The 19,581-nt window shown below is 36.9% G+C and overlaps 1 protein-coding gene across 1 annotated transcript in view; it reads right to left on the bottom strand.

Annotated features, from left to right (window-relative positions):
* LOC137284758 (uncharacterized) overlaps positions 1-19,581 on the bottom strand; it is a 36,911-nt gene that overhangs the window by 12,844 nt on the left and 4,486 nt on the right. Inside the window, exons 2-5 of the mRNA XM_067816725.1 lie at positions 17,641-17,721; positions 16,740-17,130; positions 10,079-10,271; positions 213-1,915 (exon numbers count right to left, since the gene is read on the bottom strand). Of these exons, the coding sequence (XP_067672826.1) occupies positions 213-1,915; positions 10,079-10,271; positions 16,740-17,130; positions 17,641-17,695 (2,342 nt within the window). The 5' untranslated portion in view covers positions 17,696-17,721. The remainder of the gene's footprint in view (positions 1-212; positions 1,916-10,078; positions 10,272-16,739; positions 17,131-17,640; positions 17,722-19,581) is intronic.

The raw sequence follows: 19,581 nt of genomic DNA, 5'->3' as shown, positions 1-19,581 counted from the left end.
TTTCAATGTATATAGATTCCTACACCATTTTCACACATTTTATCATCCATATATCAGAAGTATTTCAGGCTCAAAACCTTTTGATAGCTCCTCATATAGTGTTATAACAAAAACAAGTTTTAAATATTTGTTTAATTGAGTTGATACAGGGTTGCTTAATGGTTATCAAGGTTAGGCAGACAAGGTGATCGAATAATCATATTCTATCTTACCTTCTGCAAACATACACCTCGCCATCCTTAGTAGCCGACCTTGTGATATCAGACAGAATTCCAGATGGATGTGATCCGATATTTCCTTTGAAAAGGTGCCGTTGCAGATGCTCTTGAAAAACTGATAGAACAGTTGAATTTTGCAACATGTCGGTCTTGCTAAACTTGTGAAGTAAATCATGTACACTTATTTGGTGGAGAAAACCAAATGCTTTTTCCGTGAGAGACACGGTTAAATCTTCCACTTCAGTAATCTGTGGTAGTGACAAGGCCAATCCCAGCTTCATGTAAACTTTTTCAAGGTCATCTACTTTGTTCCCATAGGATTTTACTGCACCAAGATTACTTATTGCTGTGTCCAACCAACACTGAGTATACTTCGATAAGACAGCTGTGGTACTATCTTTGTCCAAGTACTGTATTTTGAGCAACTTTATGTACAATCCATGTAGAAGAGCATTCTTAGCAGCAGCCAAGTATTGTAGCACTTCTGTACGATCATTTGAATGACTGAACAAGAGTGGGGTGGAGACCAACTTCATTGCTGCATCTTCATTCACCTCATCTTTCATTTGGGAATTGGTTATCATAGCCAAGCATGTGCTTCTTATCTGGTCACATAGAGAATCTGTCAGTGATGATTCCTCAACAAGTGCATACAGATCCAGTAATTGTTCAAAGTGTTTCCCTTTTCCAACATGCTTCAACTCTTGCACCACCTTCATTTCAAACAAATCTTCTAATTCATTTTTGGAAATATATTTAGTACATTCATCCTTTACCATCTTCACCTGTTGTACTGTACTGTGTCGGAGGATCTTCAGCAAGAGTTCTTGGCAACCTTCTTCATCTCTGTAAAAATGTTCTGATATATGTCTGATGATTTGTGCCAAACTATCCACATCTTTGCATAAACTCTCAGATTTTAAAGATTGAATACATTCACTAAGTTTCCCTGAAAAAAACTTCTTTGGCAAGAATGGGAAGGCAAATTCTAGGAGTTTCAACACCTTACACTTTTCTTCAGGAAAAGCAATGTGTGTGGTGTATTCAGCAACCTCTGCAAATACACCAACTGAGTGTTCTGGAACAGACTCAGGCCTCATTTTCTGGAAATTGTGGAGAATTCCCATACACACATTATGACTCAAACATTTTGTTCTCTTTGAAATGCCATATAGATTCATCAACTTTCCAAACATATATGACAAGACTGTATATGCATCACTGGAAAGGCAAGTGTTTCTGTCAATGTATTTTTTTAAAGCATCAAGGATGTTTGTCAAATAAACAGAAACATTGTAGTGAAGTAAGTTAGAAAGGGTATCAAGTTGTTCAATTGACGCCTTCATTCCCTGAGATTTGCATCGTAGAATAATTGCCTCAACATGTTCAATGTAACCTCTTGCAGCATCAAACCATTCCCAGAAGTCCAGATGAACTGTTCCAATTTTGACATTTTGAATGCATCCTCTAGTTAATGTATGGGAGTCCCAAATATGACCTTTGTGTGAATAAGATACTTGATAGAAATAAGTATCTCTTTTCACATTGGAGGGGTAACTGGCTGCAAACTTCCAAATGTTGCCATGGAAGTGGTCCATTCTAAGGGACCAGTTTTCTGATGTTATTGTCACAAAATCAATGACTTGTTTTTTATGACGTGGTGATGCCACAAATACAAAAAATTCAGTGAGTTGGAACTGAAAAAGAAGAAATAAGAATTCTGTAATTTAAACAATTAAAGATTTTTTGATTCACTTTACTTTTATCCAGTAACACTGACCTGATGAACCAGAGTTGCAAAACTTAGCCTTTTCTCTGGGACATAAACTTTGAGGATAAGGACTTTCTAAACCTAATATATTCACATAGGTGCAACTGATTTTATTTTTTCACATTATTTTATACAAAACTGGGTATACCTTCATACAACTTTTGATGTTTGATGTTAAACAAACAAAACAATCAAATATGGTTTGATGAAAGTATTTTAATATGAGGAGCAAGTATTAAGGTGGTGATAACGTGATGCAGAGGCATTGAAATACTCATACAGGGTTCATACAAAATTTCAAGACCAAAATTTAAGGCTTTTTTCCAGCTTTTTAAAAAGACTTTTTGGGGCAAAATTAAGACCAATAAGACAAGCAATTATATAAGTAAACCTAATGAAAATAATAACAACTACAACTCCTGAGCATCGTTACATTCTTTTTGACTAAAAAGTGTCGCAAAGAATTGCTAAATATATCAGTTTAGAAAGCTCATTAATAAGTACTATGAGGCAAGATGTTCATGAATAATGCCCAAACACCTTGGGTGTTAGTTTGGTTCCAAAAATTGTATAACAATTTGATGTGACTTTCCTTGTGTCCTACGGTGTCTGGTGACTAGTCACATCCTTGTGGGAAACCTGGCCTATGGTGTTGAATGTGTTAACAGACACAGTCTTCACTTCAAACCTTAACTCTTTCAACACCAGTCAACTAGAGGCATATAGTGCCATAACACTGAGTTTGCAGAGACTGAGGTCATAGATGAAGCCTATGCTTATCAAGTAAAGTATCAGCTTGTATAGCCTGTTTGAGTCTGAAACAGACCAATGAATTACAAATTTTATCATTTTACAGATTGTCATACTCACGACTTAAAGGGATGAGACAAGTAACGAGACCTTGTTCAACGACGTTGGCTACGTTGTTGACACAGTTTTGCCAAGTTTCAGTTGTGATTTTGTTAAGGGATTAGGGTTTCTAATGAAGCTTTTTTGTCACATCTGCTATAATGATTGTGATTGGGTCAAAACCAGACATGTGACCTAAGTCAGCCAATCAGATAGCATCAATGAAAATAAATAACAGAAACCTGTAGACTCAGATGAAAGTTTCGGGTAGAATCATGCTATTCTGAACGTGGTACACAAAACATCACCACCTATACGTATATTAGAGAACTCAGAGGAGGTATCAACCTAAGTTATAACATGTGACAAGAAATTTGTATGCATATATTTTAGCATTAAACATTGTGTTCAAGTGTAAAGTTCGAAGTGACCAAAGCCGAGATGTCACTTGAATGAAAGTTTACATTACATGATCACACAATAAAGATTGAAACAGTAACCTAAAACATTTGTTTGACAACTTTAATGAGTACTGTTGTTGATTTAATTCTTCAGATTCAGATTTAATTCTTCGAACCATTGTTAATTTGTTCATTAAGAGCACTGATGTGGAACTGTTGCAGGAGCTGAGAATTCTGTCTGAGAATTATTTGTTTTTTCAATAATATTGTGAAAAATTATTTAGTATTCCAGTATTCCAATCCTGTTGTTAATATATGACCACTTGAAAAGTAATAAGTGTTTTCAGGCATTAGGAAATGTGATGGATTTGATAAATGAATCATATGCTAGTTAGTTTCTTAAAGTTATATATCATTTTGATGTGACTACACCTTGGTACCTGCCAAACATCCATGGGGAAACTGTGGCCTAGGACAAACTTTCCCCACCCGTGAACCCTATTATTGTCTTAAATTGTCATTTCAATAATTTAATAATCCCAACTTATCTCAAGATCAATACTACATTTGAAACTTAAACTAAATACCCATTTTTCACCAAATTTACATCAAATGTTTACATTTTATTGTGACATGATTTGGACAGATGACACAGTATCTATATCTATACGAGATGAACAGATATACAAATTCCTCCTGTCTCTCTCATCGTATGGACTGAATTATAATATATTATTTATAATAGAGTTTAAAAAGAGGGGCGGCTTGCATTGTAATCATCTACATTTTTTGCCAATACATTGCTTGTGCTTACTGACTATTTCAAGGAAAGTATGAATAGGTGTGTAAGTAACATGGAGCATATAGAGATTTATAGTTTGTCACTTTGTTCATCTTAACTTAACACTGCAAACATACATCACCATTCATACACATACATATTGCATGATACATTTATCATTACTCGATGCTAAACAAAGCTTCCCGTCATGTGATGGGATAAAATATCCCGAATGTAACGCATTATATCTCAGTTACTCATTATATTGGCTGATACTTTGACCAATCGTATCGTGAGAACCTGTCACATAGGAAGGGCAAGGTGATGGGGCGTGGCCTAAATTTCTGAAAAGCATGTTTGGACACTCAAAGTGACAGGGTAGAGATTGATTATTGGCTTTATCGCTGACCAATGGCTATGTTGTGTTTCGACTGTATCAACGATCATGCAACAATTTGTGTATTGTAAACATAACATCAGTTACTGTAATGATGTATGAAAGAAACACATAAGACATATGGCAGTAGATTGACACTATGATGAGTGTATTTGTTCTCAGATGGTGAACACACGTCTTAGTATTTTCGAAATGTAAAACAATAACGACTCTCATATCATTGTGAGAAATTAAATTGTTCAAAACATTTATGTGAATGGCAGTAAAGAAGAATTTCCGCACATACATAATAATCTATGAAAGAAGCGTTTTCGCTGATACCTTGCTAGTGTATACTGAATATTTTAAGGAAAGTACTAATAAGCTAGTCTGTGACTTACATATAACAGATTCACAGTTTGTCGCTTTGGTTCATCTAGATTTAACGCACAAAATATACATTATCGCACGAACATACATGCATACATATTGTATAATGCTATTCCTTGCACATACATAAGACAAAGGGTCATGGGATGGGCGTCATCAAAGTTCCCAAATAGGACGTTTTGTATCTTAACTGTTCAGTATAGTCCATGATTTGTTATCTACGACCAATCGTATGATGAGATACCTGTCACATTGGAAATGACAGGTGATGGGGCATGGGCTAAATTTCTGAAGAGCATGTTTGGTCACTAGACAGCTTGGATACAGATTGACTATTGGTTTGATCGTTGACCAATTGATATGCTGGATTTCGGCTTTATCAACTCTAGCTATCATGAAAAGTTTGTGTATCGTGAACATACATAATCATAAGGATGCCTGAAATGTACATGTAGGACTAACAAGCACTTTGATGAGTTTATTTTTCTTTAAGAGATCAAAGCGCTACAATCCGATTATTTTTACCCCGGATAACCCAATCCAACCATTGAGAAGAGAGAGTATTTATTTGCATATACATTTTGCGCACACCACTTGTACATCAAACATAATGGCTTGCTGAACATTTCAATATAATCTGCACATTGTTGCGAATAAATATCACAATTCAAGTACAGGTATCACAGAATTAAAATAAGTTACACAATACTGATTTATTCTGATGTATACACTTGCCGTTGAATCTCCCCAAATATTTATGAAGATGGGCATGCTTATATTTGTTTTGAAAGCAAACGAATTTCAGAAGATTGACAATATACTCCACAAAATGAATGAATGATTTAATTTAGAAGAATGTTACGTAACCTTGTCACCGTTCATTCAATCAATGTGCAAACAGAGTATCTTAGTATTCACTCCCAATGACGAGTAACAAACACTTACCTCCTGTAACAACATCTCATGATCTCCTTTCTTGCAGACATGTGTTCATTTGCCTGTATAAGCCCCCGACATTGCAATCAATTGTTATCAAAACACATTAATAGTTCTTCTGATTAACACAGAAAGTAACCTCTCTTGTAAGAAAAGCTAATCTTTGATCATTACTGCTAAATTGAATGAAATAATAGGTACAATACGAATTTAAAATTTAAAACCCCCAATACGCGGCTCTCGCTGACTGGGAGGTGCTTTTTATCACCCCCAATATGCGGCTCTCGCTGTGAGAAGCTAATTAAATCTCGGCCTTAATGAGTTAAACTATGACCAGTGATTATAGTGATAACTCGTGATAACTGCATGTAACTTGAAATACCTTTAATGAGGAAGAGACCTGTATTGTAGTAATGTGTAGTTTCAACACTTCCGCTATGGTTACATACAAGTATTTTCAATTCAATGGATATCAATTAGTGTCATGGAAGTAAGTGCAAATGTGCAAAAATAGTATTTTAGTATTCACTCCCAGTGACAAGTAACAAGCACTTACCTCTGTAACAACATCTCATAATCCCCTTTCTCGCAGACATGTGTTCATATACCTGTATAAGGCTTTGACATTGATTAGCAATTGTTGTCAAAACACTTTACTTAATTCTTCTGATTAGCACAAAAGGTAACCTCTCTCTTAACAAAAGCTAACCTTTGATCAGTATTACTAAACTGATAGAAACAATAGGTACAGTACGAATTAAAAAGTAAAACAGACATGTGAGTCTCTCGCTGAATGAGAGGTGCTTTCTGCTGACGAACATGAGCAGCTCTGGCTGAATAAGAGGTGCTTTTTATTTCCTCCCATATGCGACTCTCACTGTCAGTAGCTAAGTAATTTTTCGCGCATATGTTTTCTCGACCTTAATGAGTTAAAAGAATGACAGACATTATGTAAATTCTTCTTTACTGCCATTGACACAGATGTTTTGAACAATTTTACCTCACACAATCATATGAGAGAGACAATTTGTTTAAGTATGTCTTACATACAAAGAATACAAACGTGTTAAGAATATACACACACCACCAAAAGAGAAAGTAATAAAATTACGTTAAACGTTACATATATGACATATATTCACTCCTGCTTTCTTTTCAACATATACCTCTACAACGCAATTAAACAATCAGGACTTGCGAGTATGACGAGACAGTTTCCTGTAATCTACGAAACCAGCCAGGGATATCAGGCGTGATTAGCCCTAATTAGTCTTGCCACAGCCGGCAAGGCAAGCAGCACGGGGTTCCAGGTGTTGAGCAGTGAAGTGGCCCTCGGGCTTAATGAGTTACAGTCACTCATCATGTCAGCCAGACCAGACATTCTCCGATCTATTTTGCGAAGTTTACTCACCTTTGAAGTTTTTCAAGTCGGATTACGTTTATAAATGTTGTCATAAGTAGTAGTAAGTATACAATCAATTGTATAAACATCTCATCCTCCACTGTAATTCCTTCATTGTAACCCCCCTTTATCTGTACATGTATGGTTTGCATTCACCATCTTTTGGGTACTATTGGCTTCTCCAGCTTTCTGCTTCCCCTCATGGCATTATGTTGCTCAATTGTGTTTTCAGTTGTCAATTGTGTTTTCTTTTTATACTATGTTATCTCATTGTTATCTCATTGTTTTAATTAGTATATATACAAGTTCTGGATTTCATGCATCATTCCTGCTTGACAACGGTACAAGAATCTGTATCAAAACGTTGCAATGATGCAATAAAGAAGTTGCTGTCCATAACAATTTGTCCTATTTTACTAGCACTTACTTTGATTATTGACAAATCACATTAACCCCAGGATATTACTGCGATAATGTCAACTCAGTGTCACTCTTGACATATATCCGTTAAAAGACTTCAAGTGTCTGATATGAACATTACATGCCAAAATGGAGGACCGACCAATGAAATGTCATCGAATTGAGCTGTTGCTTGGCACAAAGATAAAGTTGATTGAAGATTCCGAAACTCTTCCCAAACCCTTTCAGAAAAACTTGGCCGAAAAATACAAGATAAGTAAGCAAACTGTATCAGATATTTTGAAAAGGACAATTACATCTACAGTTTGACACAAATATTGCAGCCGACAGGAAGACACTAAACAAGGGTAAATATGAAGATAACAACCACGTTTTGCATGAATGGTTCAAACCATGACAACCAGTTCTCATCTCCAAGGTGTGTGGAATCAGGTCGGTTAGCTGCCAGATAGATGACGTTTACCTGGTCGAATCCCGTACCTGCGATGGACGGGCCCTTACCCGAACTACGGTATACCCCCGTACTTCGGTCCTGACGATAGGGGATGTGCGAGAGGTACAATGTCAGTACCCGGGGGCCCTTGGAGCTTTACCATAGTTCCTCCAGCAACCACAAGACGATGATCTTCGTTCAATAGTTTATTTGGAACAGTGTTGCTGGACAACCCACTCTATGGTCACTCTATAAGACTTCAGCCGCAAAGCTTCCGTCTTATGCCAAATGCTGGTGCCTTTAAGATAGTTCTTCCGACGATTCCTTGTGACCAAACACCAAGAGTGGGAGCGCACCAGACTCCCGACCCTGGGCTTTGCTACCACTTAAAGCTGGGTCCCCACGTCACAGCCAACACCCTCTTCTTTTTCACCCATTGGTCAAAAACCCCTAACCCTGCATACTTTTTCACTCCCCCATCCTTATTTCGTACCCCCAATACCATATTTGTAAAGCTGTGAGGTGGATTCCAAGAAACCCAAAGTATCTACCTCCTAACCATATATGTCCCGTGGAATACTACGAACTGCTGCCGAGGTCCCCGGACAAGTTGCTCCATCTTGATAGCACCGGCCCTATCCTTTTTCCTAACCTATGAGTCATCTCGCCTTGCCCCCACTAAGTTCTAACGACCTACTTTCATGCTTATTTCCTCCGCAGCCGATTACCTACCTCTCCTACATTGTATATGTTTTCTACCTCACAGGCCTTTATCTATTATTTCCCATTCTAAATATACTATTAGTCCACCTTGATCACTTATTATTAATAACATCATTCCTAATTCTAAATATTATAACCACAATAATAATTCCTCGCCCATGATTCGCTATTATCATAATAATCATAATTCCATGCCTCTGATACTCAATCCCTGCTGACAGATTTCTTTCAGTAGAATGTCAATAAAAAGAAATGAATTGTTTATCTGTGTTCCTGTTGTACTTGTGATATGTGTACATGTATCTGGCAGGGTAAGGCATGTAACTCCATTTTTTTAACCCAATACTCTACTATCCGGACCTCTGTCTAATTCTGACTTTCCTGACGGTCCGAAAGGAGTCTGAATTAGACAGAGTATACTGTAATGCATTGTGCTGAATACAAATAATGCCCCAAATACAATCTACTGCCATTAATTTAGTTAATGAGGCCAAAATATGGGATATGTGTTGCAATGAAGATCCATGAAACAAACTGAACGTCAGCTAGGGCAATGAAGGAGAGAGTGATAAGAGCTAGGTTCAGTCATGTGGGACCGTTTACGAGGGCAAAAGGGTGGTTACTCAGTGTGAGTGACTGTACGATATTTTCAGGGAATTTCAAAGGGACTCACATTTCAACCAAACCATTGGAAAGAAAATGGAGATAAGCAGAAAGCTTGGGTCAGGATAAGGAAAAAATTGGTTTTTGAAGACATGATAGGGTGTCCTTGGTCCAGAAATCTGAAATCAGGCTTTAACATTGAGCCGTAACAACCAGTCTATAGATGTTCCTTTGCACTGAGCAGCTTGACTTCAAGTCTGGAAATGGCAATAACTGACCATTTGTTTGTGACAGTTTCAGGAAGACTAGCTGTTACACATTAAAGAGGTCTTCTCAACCTTTTCAAAGTGTAAGAGGCGACTAACAGAATTGAGTGGTCTGGCACACTGACTTCATTGACACATGTCATCTTATCCCATGTTGTGCTGATTGATACCTATGCTGTTGATCTTTAGGCAGTCTGGTCCAGACTCAATTATTTACAGATACATACAGCTGGATCATTGCTGAATGAAGAGTTTAAGAACAAACAAAGAAAACAAACTTTTAAATCTGCATTGTATCTTATCTAGCCACTTATTGATGGTGGATCTGATACCTATGTATTAGTAAACAATGAGTTTCTGTCTGACTAAGAAATGGTGTCATCAATTTAAAGTCAAGGATAATATTTACTTTCATGTTTTCCAAAAGGAGCTATATGGAGATGAACTTCATTCATAAAAGTTGAAACTAACCCCAAAAGTCATTTTCTTGAATTATCATGCATACTCACATTGGTGTTTCCTAATTCAGCGCCCTTTCCTCTTTGACATGTAGCCACTTCTCCTGGTGAAGCACTGTCTGTTTTATGCCCACTTTGAGACAATTTTCTTCGTGTTTCTCTTTGTGATTCCTCAACACAACTTTTCTCTTTAAGTGTGTCTCCAGTTTCTGACTTTTGTTGGGAATGACCTTGACATTTGTGCCTACAAAAGATGTATAGAATACCAACTCCTGAGCTCAACTTTCACCTTGTATTGCAAAATAGTTCAAATTTATTCACAGTATGGCCTTAAAGGTGAACCAAAAGTTATTATATCTAAAAATATTTTTAAGATGAATTTTAATCTAGTTACTGAAACCTTAAACAATCCCCAAACTGTCTAAAGGGATGTTTAAACAAACACATGTTTCTGTAGCTCACCTCCAACCACAATGCCCAAAATCCTTAAACATAAAACTCACACACGTCATACATACTTCCAGATTAGGAAAACACCATTTCAGTGCAAATTTGGAACAGAAACTATCTCTACCTACCTAGATAATGATGTTCATTAACATCACTAGTATTTGGGGAGAGAGGAGAAATCTGCAGAATCTACTGACAGTTTTGCAAAGTCATATATATAGTATTCCCAGAAATTATTGAGAATCATGTTGCGTCATGTAACTCATTACGTTTATTAACTTCTGGCGTTTTACTTACATAAACATGTTAAAACATCATCCTTTTACAGTCTCAGTCTAGTTTTAGTACTTTGTTAGACCTCCTCGCTCAGCAATGCATGCCTGAATACGCCTAGGCACACTACCCATCAAAGTTTGTAGGTAATCGTGTGACAGGGTATCCCAATATTGGACCACCTCGGCCTTCATATCTTCAATATTTCTCAGTCCCTTTTGGTTTATTCTGTCCTTCATGACTCCCCACACATTCTCAATTGGGTTTAGGTCTGGGCTGTAACTGGGCCAGTTTAAAACTTGAACATTTTCGCCCGACAACCACTGTTTTGTGTAGCGCGCAGTGTGTTTTGGGTCATTATCATGCTGGAAAATCCAATCATCTTCATACAGTGTTTGTGCTGTCGGAAGAAGGTGACCATTTAGAATGTCAACGTATCTTTCTTTTGTCAAGTTTCCCATGAAAACACACAATGGCGTCACTCCGCGAGCCAATATGCCACCCCACATGTGAAACTTCGGGCTATGTTTTGGTCGCTGGTAGATAGGTTTGACAGTATCTTTGGTCCAAATTTTCACACAATTAGGGAAAAACCAAACAGAATTTTCATCCGAAAAGAAAACATTATCCCAATCTTGATTTTCATGAGCCCGACACCAGTTTAAACGTTTTTCCTTTTCTGCATCTTTCATCAACGGCGAGGGAATTCCACGTTTTTTCACCCAATTAAGTCTCTGTAATTCCTGCCTAACTGTTTCATTGCATACCTGAGGACTTCCTCTGCTAATCATTTCATTTCTGATGTTCTCAACACTTTTCAATTTGCCCCTACTCACAATCTGCCCAAGTCTTCGGCGATCCACAACACAGAATTTCCTAGGCCGACCTGCCCCTGCTTTGTGCTCTATCCCGGTTCCTGTTTGAATATTCTTCAAAGTTCTGTATACTGTAGACAGAGGAATACCATGTCTACAAGCTAACACTTTAGCATCAGCCTCACCCCTTTCAAAATCATCTAGAATGAGCTTTCGTTTCTCTCTTGCTGTAAATTCTGCCATGTCAACACAGGAAGCCGTCTGCTCAGACAAGGGAGATAACTCTTGACGTAATGAGCTGCCTTCTAAGCCTTCAAGAGTTGTCTCCCTTATTTAGTATGCTTAGTGCATAGTGAAAGCCCTTTTTCCAATCTTAGCATCATTAGAAAAAAAACAAAGATTTTCTCAATAATTTCTGGGAACACTGTACTCCTTATATACTCCTTGTTTAATGACTATTGTTTCCAGACTTTGTGCAACTCTGCTTGCTCTAGTTACAAGTTGGATTACATTTTGTACTTTTTTTTTTACTTTTGCTGAAAGGTAAAATTACTACCATCATTATCTTTGCTGGGTGTCATTTGTGAGAGCTCCCAGCTGTGAGACACATTAATTGATGCTTGAGTGTATATAGGTGGTGCTTCCACATTCCTATAATGAATGTGAGAACAGCCCAGATGCTGAAGAGTACCCACAGGAGGCATGGTCCATTAATGAGTTCATTTATGCAGAACACTTTGTTTTGTTAAAGAGCATTTATTGTTTTCAATAAGGAACATCGACAGATACAGAAACATTGAAATAGAGTATCAAAGATATGGAGTGGCCAAGTCGACATCTGTACTTGCTGGATGTTGATCGAAAAGAGCAGTTAAAGGTTAATAATTATGTTTATTTAATCATAGTAATTAAAGTTATTGAAAAAGATTTGATGATTTATGGTGAATAAGGTAGATACCCCATCAGTATATCTGTAAACAAAAGATGTATATCGAACTGGACTAAAGTTGTATGTTGCAATTTAAATACCATTTTTAAAAACTTTATGTACATTCTTCAAATGTTGATTTTACTTTTCCATTGTTATCAAGTGTCGAGTGTATCTTTTCATTTGCTTTTTCAGAACCTTATTTGTTGCAATTACCGTATTACTATAGGCTTTGGTTGTCTAAACTTATAACAACAAATCACTGGTTGCTCATTGAAACAGGTTATGACATTGAAAGATGTTAAAGAATCCGCCAATTTTATACATCATCTCTCTGTAATGAACTCCTCATTATATTTTGCAGTCCAACACTAAATGCCATAAGACATCAATTTCTTTCCCAATATTTTTGTAAACATGCTAATATTTTAATATGTATCTAGAAGTCTAGATAAGCTGCGCATCTGCATATTTCCAAAATATGCTCAGAAATATATCTGTAGCATCCCAAATGTGCAAAGGAAATTACAGAAACTCTTTGGTTATTTGCTAAAATGCGAACCCTGACTTGCTAGCAAAAAACAAGTGCATATCAAACTTAAACTGTTACGATCAGATAGGATAGATTATTGATTGAATTTCACTCTGCACCTCTTCATATTATGAACGACAGAAAGAAACAATTGCGCAAATGCAGTTACTTATGTATGTAACACTTGTCTTGAATAGTTCTGCTAAAAATATCATCCAATGAAATCAATCCTCTTGTTAGAATGTCTGGACACTCAATGATTATCAATGATGGCCTCATGGAAGTCGCATGTTCATTCACTGACTAAAACATCATCTCAAATTAAGATTCTGTAATTTGTTACAGTTCAAAATTGATCATTTGAAACTTCTGCCATCACAAAAGAAATTATTGCTGAACATGCTTTGAATCGGATGTTGCTGTCGATAACACATTGGTAAATTTGCTCACCACGGTTACAAAAGCACTGGCAAAAAAACATGATGAGAATAAACTTTCAAAAACAATTCAGGGAAAATGAAGTTTCCATAGTTATCTTTCAATAAACAAACTGATGAAATGAGATTATGATTCACTTATTGTCAGTCTAAGTTTGTCCCTTAGAAGTGTGTGGGCTACTGATGGTACACCAAGTATTCAGATGTGTCAAGTACAAGACCTTGAGTTGGTCAACTGTAACAGAGATTCAAAAATCTATTGCCATGTCCTGACAAAGACACATGTCAATGAGATTAATTTATCTGAAGTATTTTCAATGATGCTTGATGAAAGCACTGATGGAATGGTTGAAAAGGGGTTAAGCATATGTGTCAGATATGTGAAAGCTGGAGAACTTGTGATTAGTTTCTTAAGTAATCATCCTTTGGATCGTGGTAGTGCTCACATCATTGTTAACTGTGTAGCATAAGAATTGAAAAGTTAGGCATTGACAAAATGTGTTTCCTTCTCAACTGACAGTGCTGTTGCAATGATGGGTAAGCACACAGATGTAGGAAAACAAATGCAAACCAAGTATTTTCCTTTCAGCCTCCAGACCCATTGTGAAGCTCACAACTTGAACCTTGCTTGCACTGATTTAATAAAAGAAACTGAATTCATGGTTAAATTCAGAGATAAGTTCAATTCACTTTAAAGCTTTATATCTGCAAGTAGCCAGATACTTGCTCTTAAAAGTATTCCAACATTTCTATAAGAGCCAGAACTGACAATCAAGGAACCACATTCTATTCAGTGGATAGGCTTGAAAAATGCAGTTGAAGCAGTTTTTTTTGTTTTTTTTTGTACAAGTACTTTGCTGGCTATGAAGTGGCAGTGCTTGAAGGAAATGAAGACTAGAAGTAAAATAAAGAATGTAGAATCATTTGTAGGTGGAGATGAGTTGTTATTTGCTAAAACAATGAAAGGACAGTTTGAGACCTGAAGAACCTCATGAAGAATATGGAGAACAGATATGGGTAAGCCTCTGGAACCACTTATAGTAACAATGTCACTGGAGAAGAGTCTGGAGATGCTGTCACACATCTTGGCACCCTCTATGGAGCACATGAAGAGGTCAAAGTGATAGAAGGGGATCTACACCAAGGTCTGGAAGAACACATTAAACTGGTGGGACCCTGCTACAATCTGACAAACTTCATGACAAATGGCCTAGGCTTAGAGAAATGATCAGTGGAACTTATTCCAAACTTCTACCTGAATAACTCTACAAAAGGGGTCATTTTGTGTCACAAAGATTCAATGCTTAACTGTGCCAAACTTGCTTCTATTACTTTTAGAGTTAAGTTTAGAGCATCACTTGGTTCTGGAAAACTGGATTTACGCATTAAAGTCTGTACGCTGCGTCCCTCTCTGCAGTCCTGCAATCAAACACTGGCTCAGAAAAAGAAGACGTAACGGCAGACTCTTCTTGGAAAACTCTTCTGTGATTACAAGCCCACACCTACTAAATTGCCTAAAAGGTGTGACACTGAATAGCAATTAGAAAGTGATCCATATTATTGTTCAAAAAGTTAACCAGTTTAAAATAACATTCGTGCCGACTTTTATTTCAATTTCTATGACAAAGTAACTTTGGGGGGGGATTTACCCTTAAACAAGGACCATGTTAACGTCTGTAGTACAAATAAATGGCTATAGTTATCTTTTTTAACATTTTTAAAATTAAGGACACAGTAAATACCCACATTTTAAATAAAAGTATGGGTATCGGAAAATCTGACTAGCCACTGAAGATCAGTAGTACCCATTTATTTTTCTATCTAGCCTATCTAGAGCTCTGCATATCGATATGCTGTATGTTCTTTGTGTCACTATATGTGATTTTTGAGAATAAAATGTAAGTAATGTTCTGTTCACTGGGTACAGTTACATAGCTAAACCCTAATTAGCATCAGTTAATCCATTTTATCAGAGAGGGGAGTATGGTGTGTTTTCTTTGTTAAATACCTTCTCCCCTGTCTCACAACTGGAAGTCTCACAATATTCACTACTCGTGTACTACACTGCCTTTGCATTTGTACTGTTACTCCAGTTTTTACTGCCATTGTGATATCTGTACATTGACTTGTTAATTTGTCAGTTTTAGAATACAAATGTTGATTACACAACAGATTTTCATTCTTTGGTTTCACATTTAGTTCATATAAAGACTGATTCTCTGTTACATTTCCAGTTCATCTTGGGAATGAGCACTCTCAGCCATGACCTGCCTTGAGATCATGTTGAAAATATTTTCTCTAATTCCAGTCATAAATACTAAAGATATTGAGTTTATGGAAACATTTCAAGATGTCCATCATCATCTGTTTGACCATTCTCTTCCCACAGAGGTTACTTGCCATATCTTCCTACGAACCTCTGTTCTAATACGGCCATATTTCGCCGTTCTCATAAAATCCTCTAGCGGCAAAAAAATGGCAGCAGATTTATCTCCCTTTTTGCTGTCCAATCAGAACACGTGTTACATTGACTTAGATTCAACTTGACAAATGCAAGCAATGTGGAGAAACAACAATGACATGACTGAGTTCTGTCTAGAAGAAACATTTGAGTATCGCGCTCAAGAAGAGGTTCTAGTTTTCATGATGCCTCCGGAAATTACCGAGATCTTTCGAACGGTCACTTTTGAAACAAGGTCGCTGATTGCACTACTAAATCTGATTGCCTCCTATCACGGGTCTTGAACACTCGCACCATGAAAGGGTCGTATTAGAACAGAGGTTACGTAGGAAGATGTGACAAGTAACCACTGTGGGAAGAGAATGCTGTTTGACATGAACTTCAACATCACGCTTTTCGCAAATTCACTTAGTGTTTCCATTTTCTGAATACTATACTTTAATATATTTATTTCATGAGTGGATGACTTTCACAGCAACCCTTACATTTGACATAGCAATGACATGTGACGGGTCAGTCTGATTAGATCCCCCCCAACCCACCCCCATCCCCCCCAAAATACTGACATTGATCTGACACAAAGATCATGAATATTAAGTTAAGTCAAATTCCATTTTAAAACCCACCCAGTTAGCATGAACATGACCTTTTGTGTCACTGAGTCACCAAACCTAACAAGAGGCTGGCATCCTATCTTGCTCACATTTTCAAACATCTTTGAATGAAAATGTGATGTTTCTCTGATGACAAAAGAATAGATTATTAACATAATTCTGACTAAAATCATATTGAAATGTTTTCATTCAAATTTCATACCTGTTTTCCATTAAAAAGCTCTCTGCCTCAATGACGTTTTGTTTTGTGATTTCAAGCTGAAATGACAAATCTGTTTCAGCTTTCATAGGCCATCCAAGAGATGCTTCAAGTCCCTTCTCTGTGGCATAATTCAACAGTTTCTCTCCAAGGGAACCATCTTCTACTGCTTTGGACAGGCTTTTCAACTCTTGTAAATCAAATATCAAGACCCTGAGAGTCAGGAACTTCCCATCTAACAGAACATCAACCAATTTGAAATTCTTCTCATCTCTTAGATGAATCTGCAGTAAATGGACATCTCTCAGGATGTCATACACAGGCTTGATGTCAGTGATGTAACTCTTTTCCCCATCATCTGTGATTACCTCAGGATAGAGTCCAACATCAATTACTGAAAAAAAAATTGCATACATATACTTCAGTGCCATTTTACAAAGTGATTTTATTGCTTAAGTAATTGTAATTCCCAATTAGTAAATAATTGAAGCAACAAGAATTGAGGCTAGAAAAATATTATAGGCTACAAAAGTGGCAACATTAGGCTTTTGTACATCAAGAATGTACCCAAATACTATGTACAATTAAGAACTATTCTACAGTGCATAACCGTTACATTTATGTTAGGCCAAAACTCTTCTTGCTGTTCCATTGGGTTTACAATGGATGTCTGTTTTGCATCCATCTAACTTTCACTCAAACAAGCCAAAATCATTCTGATAATGCCTAACAGCAAATCTCGGGCAGATTATGATCCAAGATATCTTCTCTAAGCTTTATGTTCTCTTCCCAGAAGAAGTAGATACACATAGACAGATAGAAAAAGCAACAGTTTATGGTCACATTGACCTTCAGCTCTTGTGAGCTCATATATACCAATAGAAGCAGGGTTCTATGCACTTACCAAGTCCTTTCTCCTTTGTGGCCATTTCTATATTTGATGAAATGCCAGATAACATTAACCACAACAAATAAATGTCATCCTCTGAAAGAAAGAAGAAAACAAATTAAAGTCAAAGAAAAGTAGAAGCTCTTGCTGCTTTACCAAGTGATATACACTGTAGAACATATGCAGTATGGATGTCACTAAACATCCTAATATGTCTTAAAAGCCCAAAGAGACCTGTGAAGGTCCAGGGTGAAATAGGTCTTCAGCAAACCATGCTTGCCACAAAAGGCGCCTATGCATGTTCTAAGAAGTGACTAAGGGGATCAGATGGGTTTCACTGACGTGGTTAACATGTCATTGGTTCCCAATTGCGCATACTCATGTTGTTTATCACTGGATTGTCTAATCAAGACTACATTATTTACCGATCGACGCCATATATAGCTGGAATATGGTGGAATGAGGCATAAACCTCAACTCACTTCCTTACTAAAACCTAATAATTAAAGTGTCTGCTCATATTCTCAAGATCTGGGTTTGATTCCCCAGATGGGCACAATATGCAAAGCTCATTACTGGGGTCCCCTTCTGTGTAACTAGGGCTGGGACAATACACTATGACACGATACAATACATATCGTGATATATCACCTACGAAACAATACATATCATGATACATACACTTTGAAAGAATGACACACTTTTAAGATTTAAATTGATTTATTTCAAGGTATTTGTACATAACAATAACACTCGTGTAATAAACAAGTAAATAATTTCACCATACTTGCGGCTTTTTCTCTAGATGCACACTTTAACATGTTTAAGGTAATACTGTTTTTGTTTTGTATTGACGCACCAGTTGACAATATGATAGCTGTATCAAACTTACATGTATTGCAATGTATCAGTGCATCGTCCCAGCCCTATGAGTTACTGCTGATGTATTGTCGAATAACAATGTAAAACCATCCTCACTCACTCACTCACTCCATGATATGTTAGAAGATTGTGACCACAGAATGCATGAAAGCAGACTAATTTACATTTTTTGCATCTGTTAATTGTTTCACCTGATACACGATAGGAAAAGGCATATTAGATACAGGAATATATATGCCAAACATTTGCAGTTGATAACATCACCTGCACTGGGTGCAACCTGACAATAAATATTGCCCACAAGCAACATCTTACATGCACTTGCACTGCATGGATATAGTGAAATCCATCCATGGCCATCATTTCTTTTGGTTCAAATCAATACATATGTATAATTACATATTTAATATTGTCTGGATAAATGAAAATGCCAATGAAACAGGTTGGGAATTGGGAATGCCGTTTTTGTTAAGACAAGTGAAGATGAATTCCATTTTTAAATCTGATCAAAATTGATTTCTGTGTTGAGGTGAACAAGACCTTTAAAAAACCTATTCATATTTGACATAAACAGAATATGCCTACTAATAATGTAAGGGAAGGTTAAAAAAATTTCTTTGTGTGTGTGTTGGTGGGGGCGAGAGGGGGTGAGAGGGGTTGATGATTCTTATGGAGAAGCATGAGCAATGTAAGTGACACCCTCCCCACCCTGCTCTTAAATTTATGTTCCTAGGAAGTGACACTGCACTCCCTTCTCCTCCCCTGCACAAACTAACTTCACGTTTGTTAATTATCTGTCTCTTCCCTCCCCCCAAAATCTATAACAAGATTAATAAAATAAAAGCCATAAGTTTGGAATGGTCCCAGTTTAGCTCTCTTTGACAATGTCAGTGTGTAGAATTGAAAAAAATATGGTAACTCAACAGCCAACCTGTACAAAAAAAAGTACAGCTCTTACATATTTGCAGGGAGACCATATATACAGGGAGAAGAAACTCCCCAAAAACCCCCTGAACATATGTCTTGGGTCATTACATAACCAGTGTAGCAAATTTGGCGGCAGCATAGTATTTA

This window comes from Haliotis asinina, chromosome 5, assembly GCF_037392515.1.
Source record: "Haliotis asinina isolate JCU_RB_2024 chromosome 5, JCU_Hal_asi_v2, whole genome shotgun sequence".
Lineage (NCBI taxonomy): Eukaryota > Metazoa > Mollusca > Gastropoda > Lepetellida > Haliotidae > Haliotis > Haliotis asinina.
The sequence above is the reverse complement of the archived record's forward strand: the minus strand, read 5'-3'. Positions and strand labels throughout refer to the sequence as shown.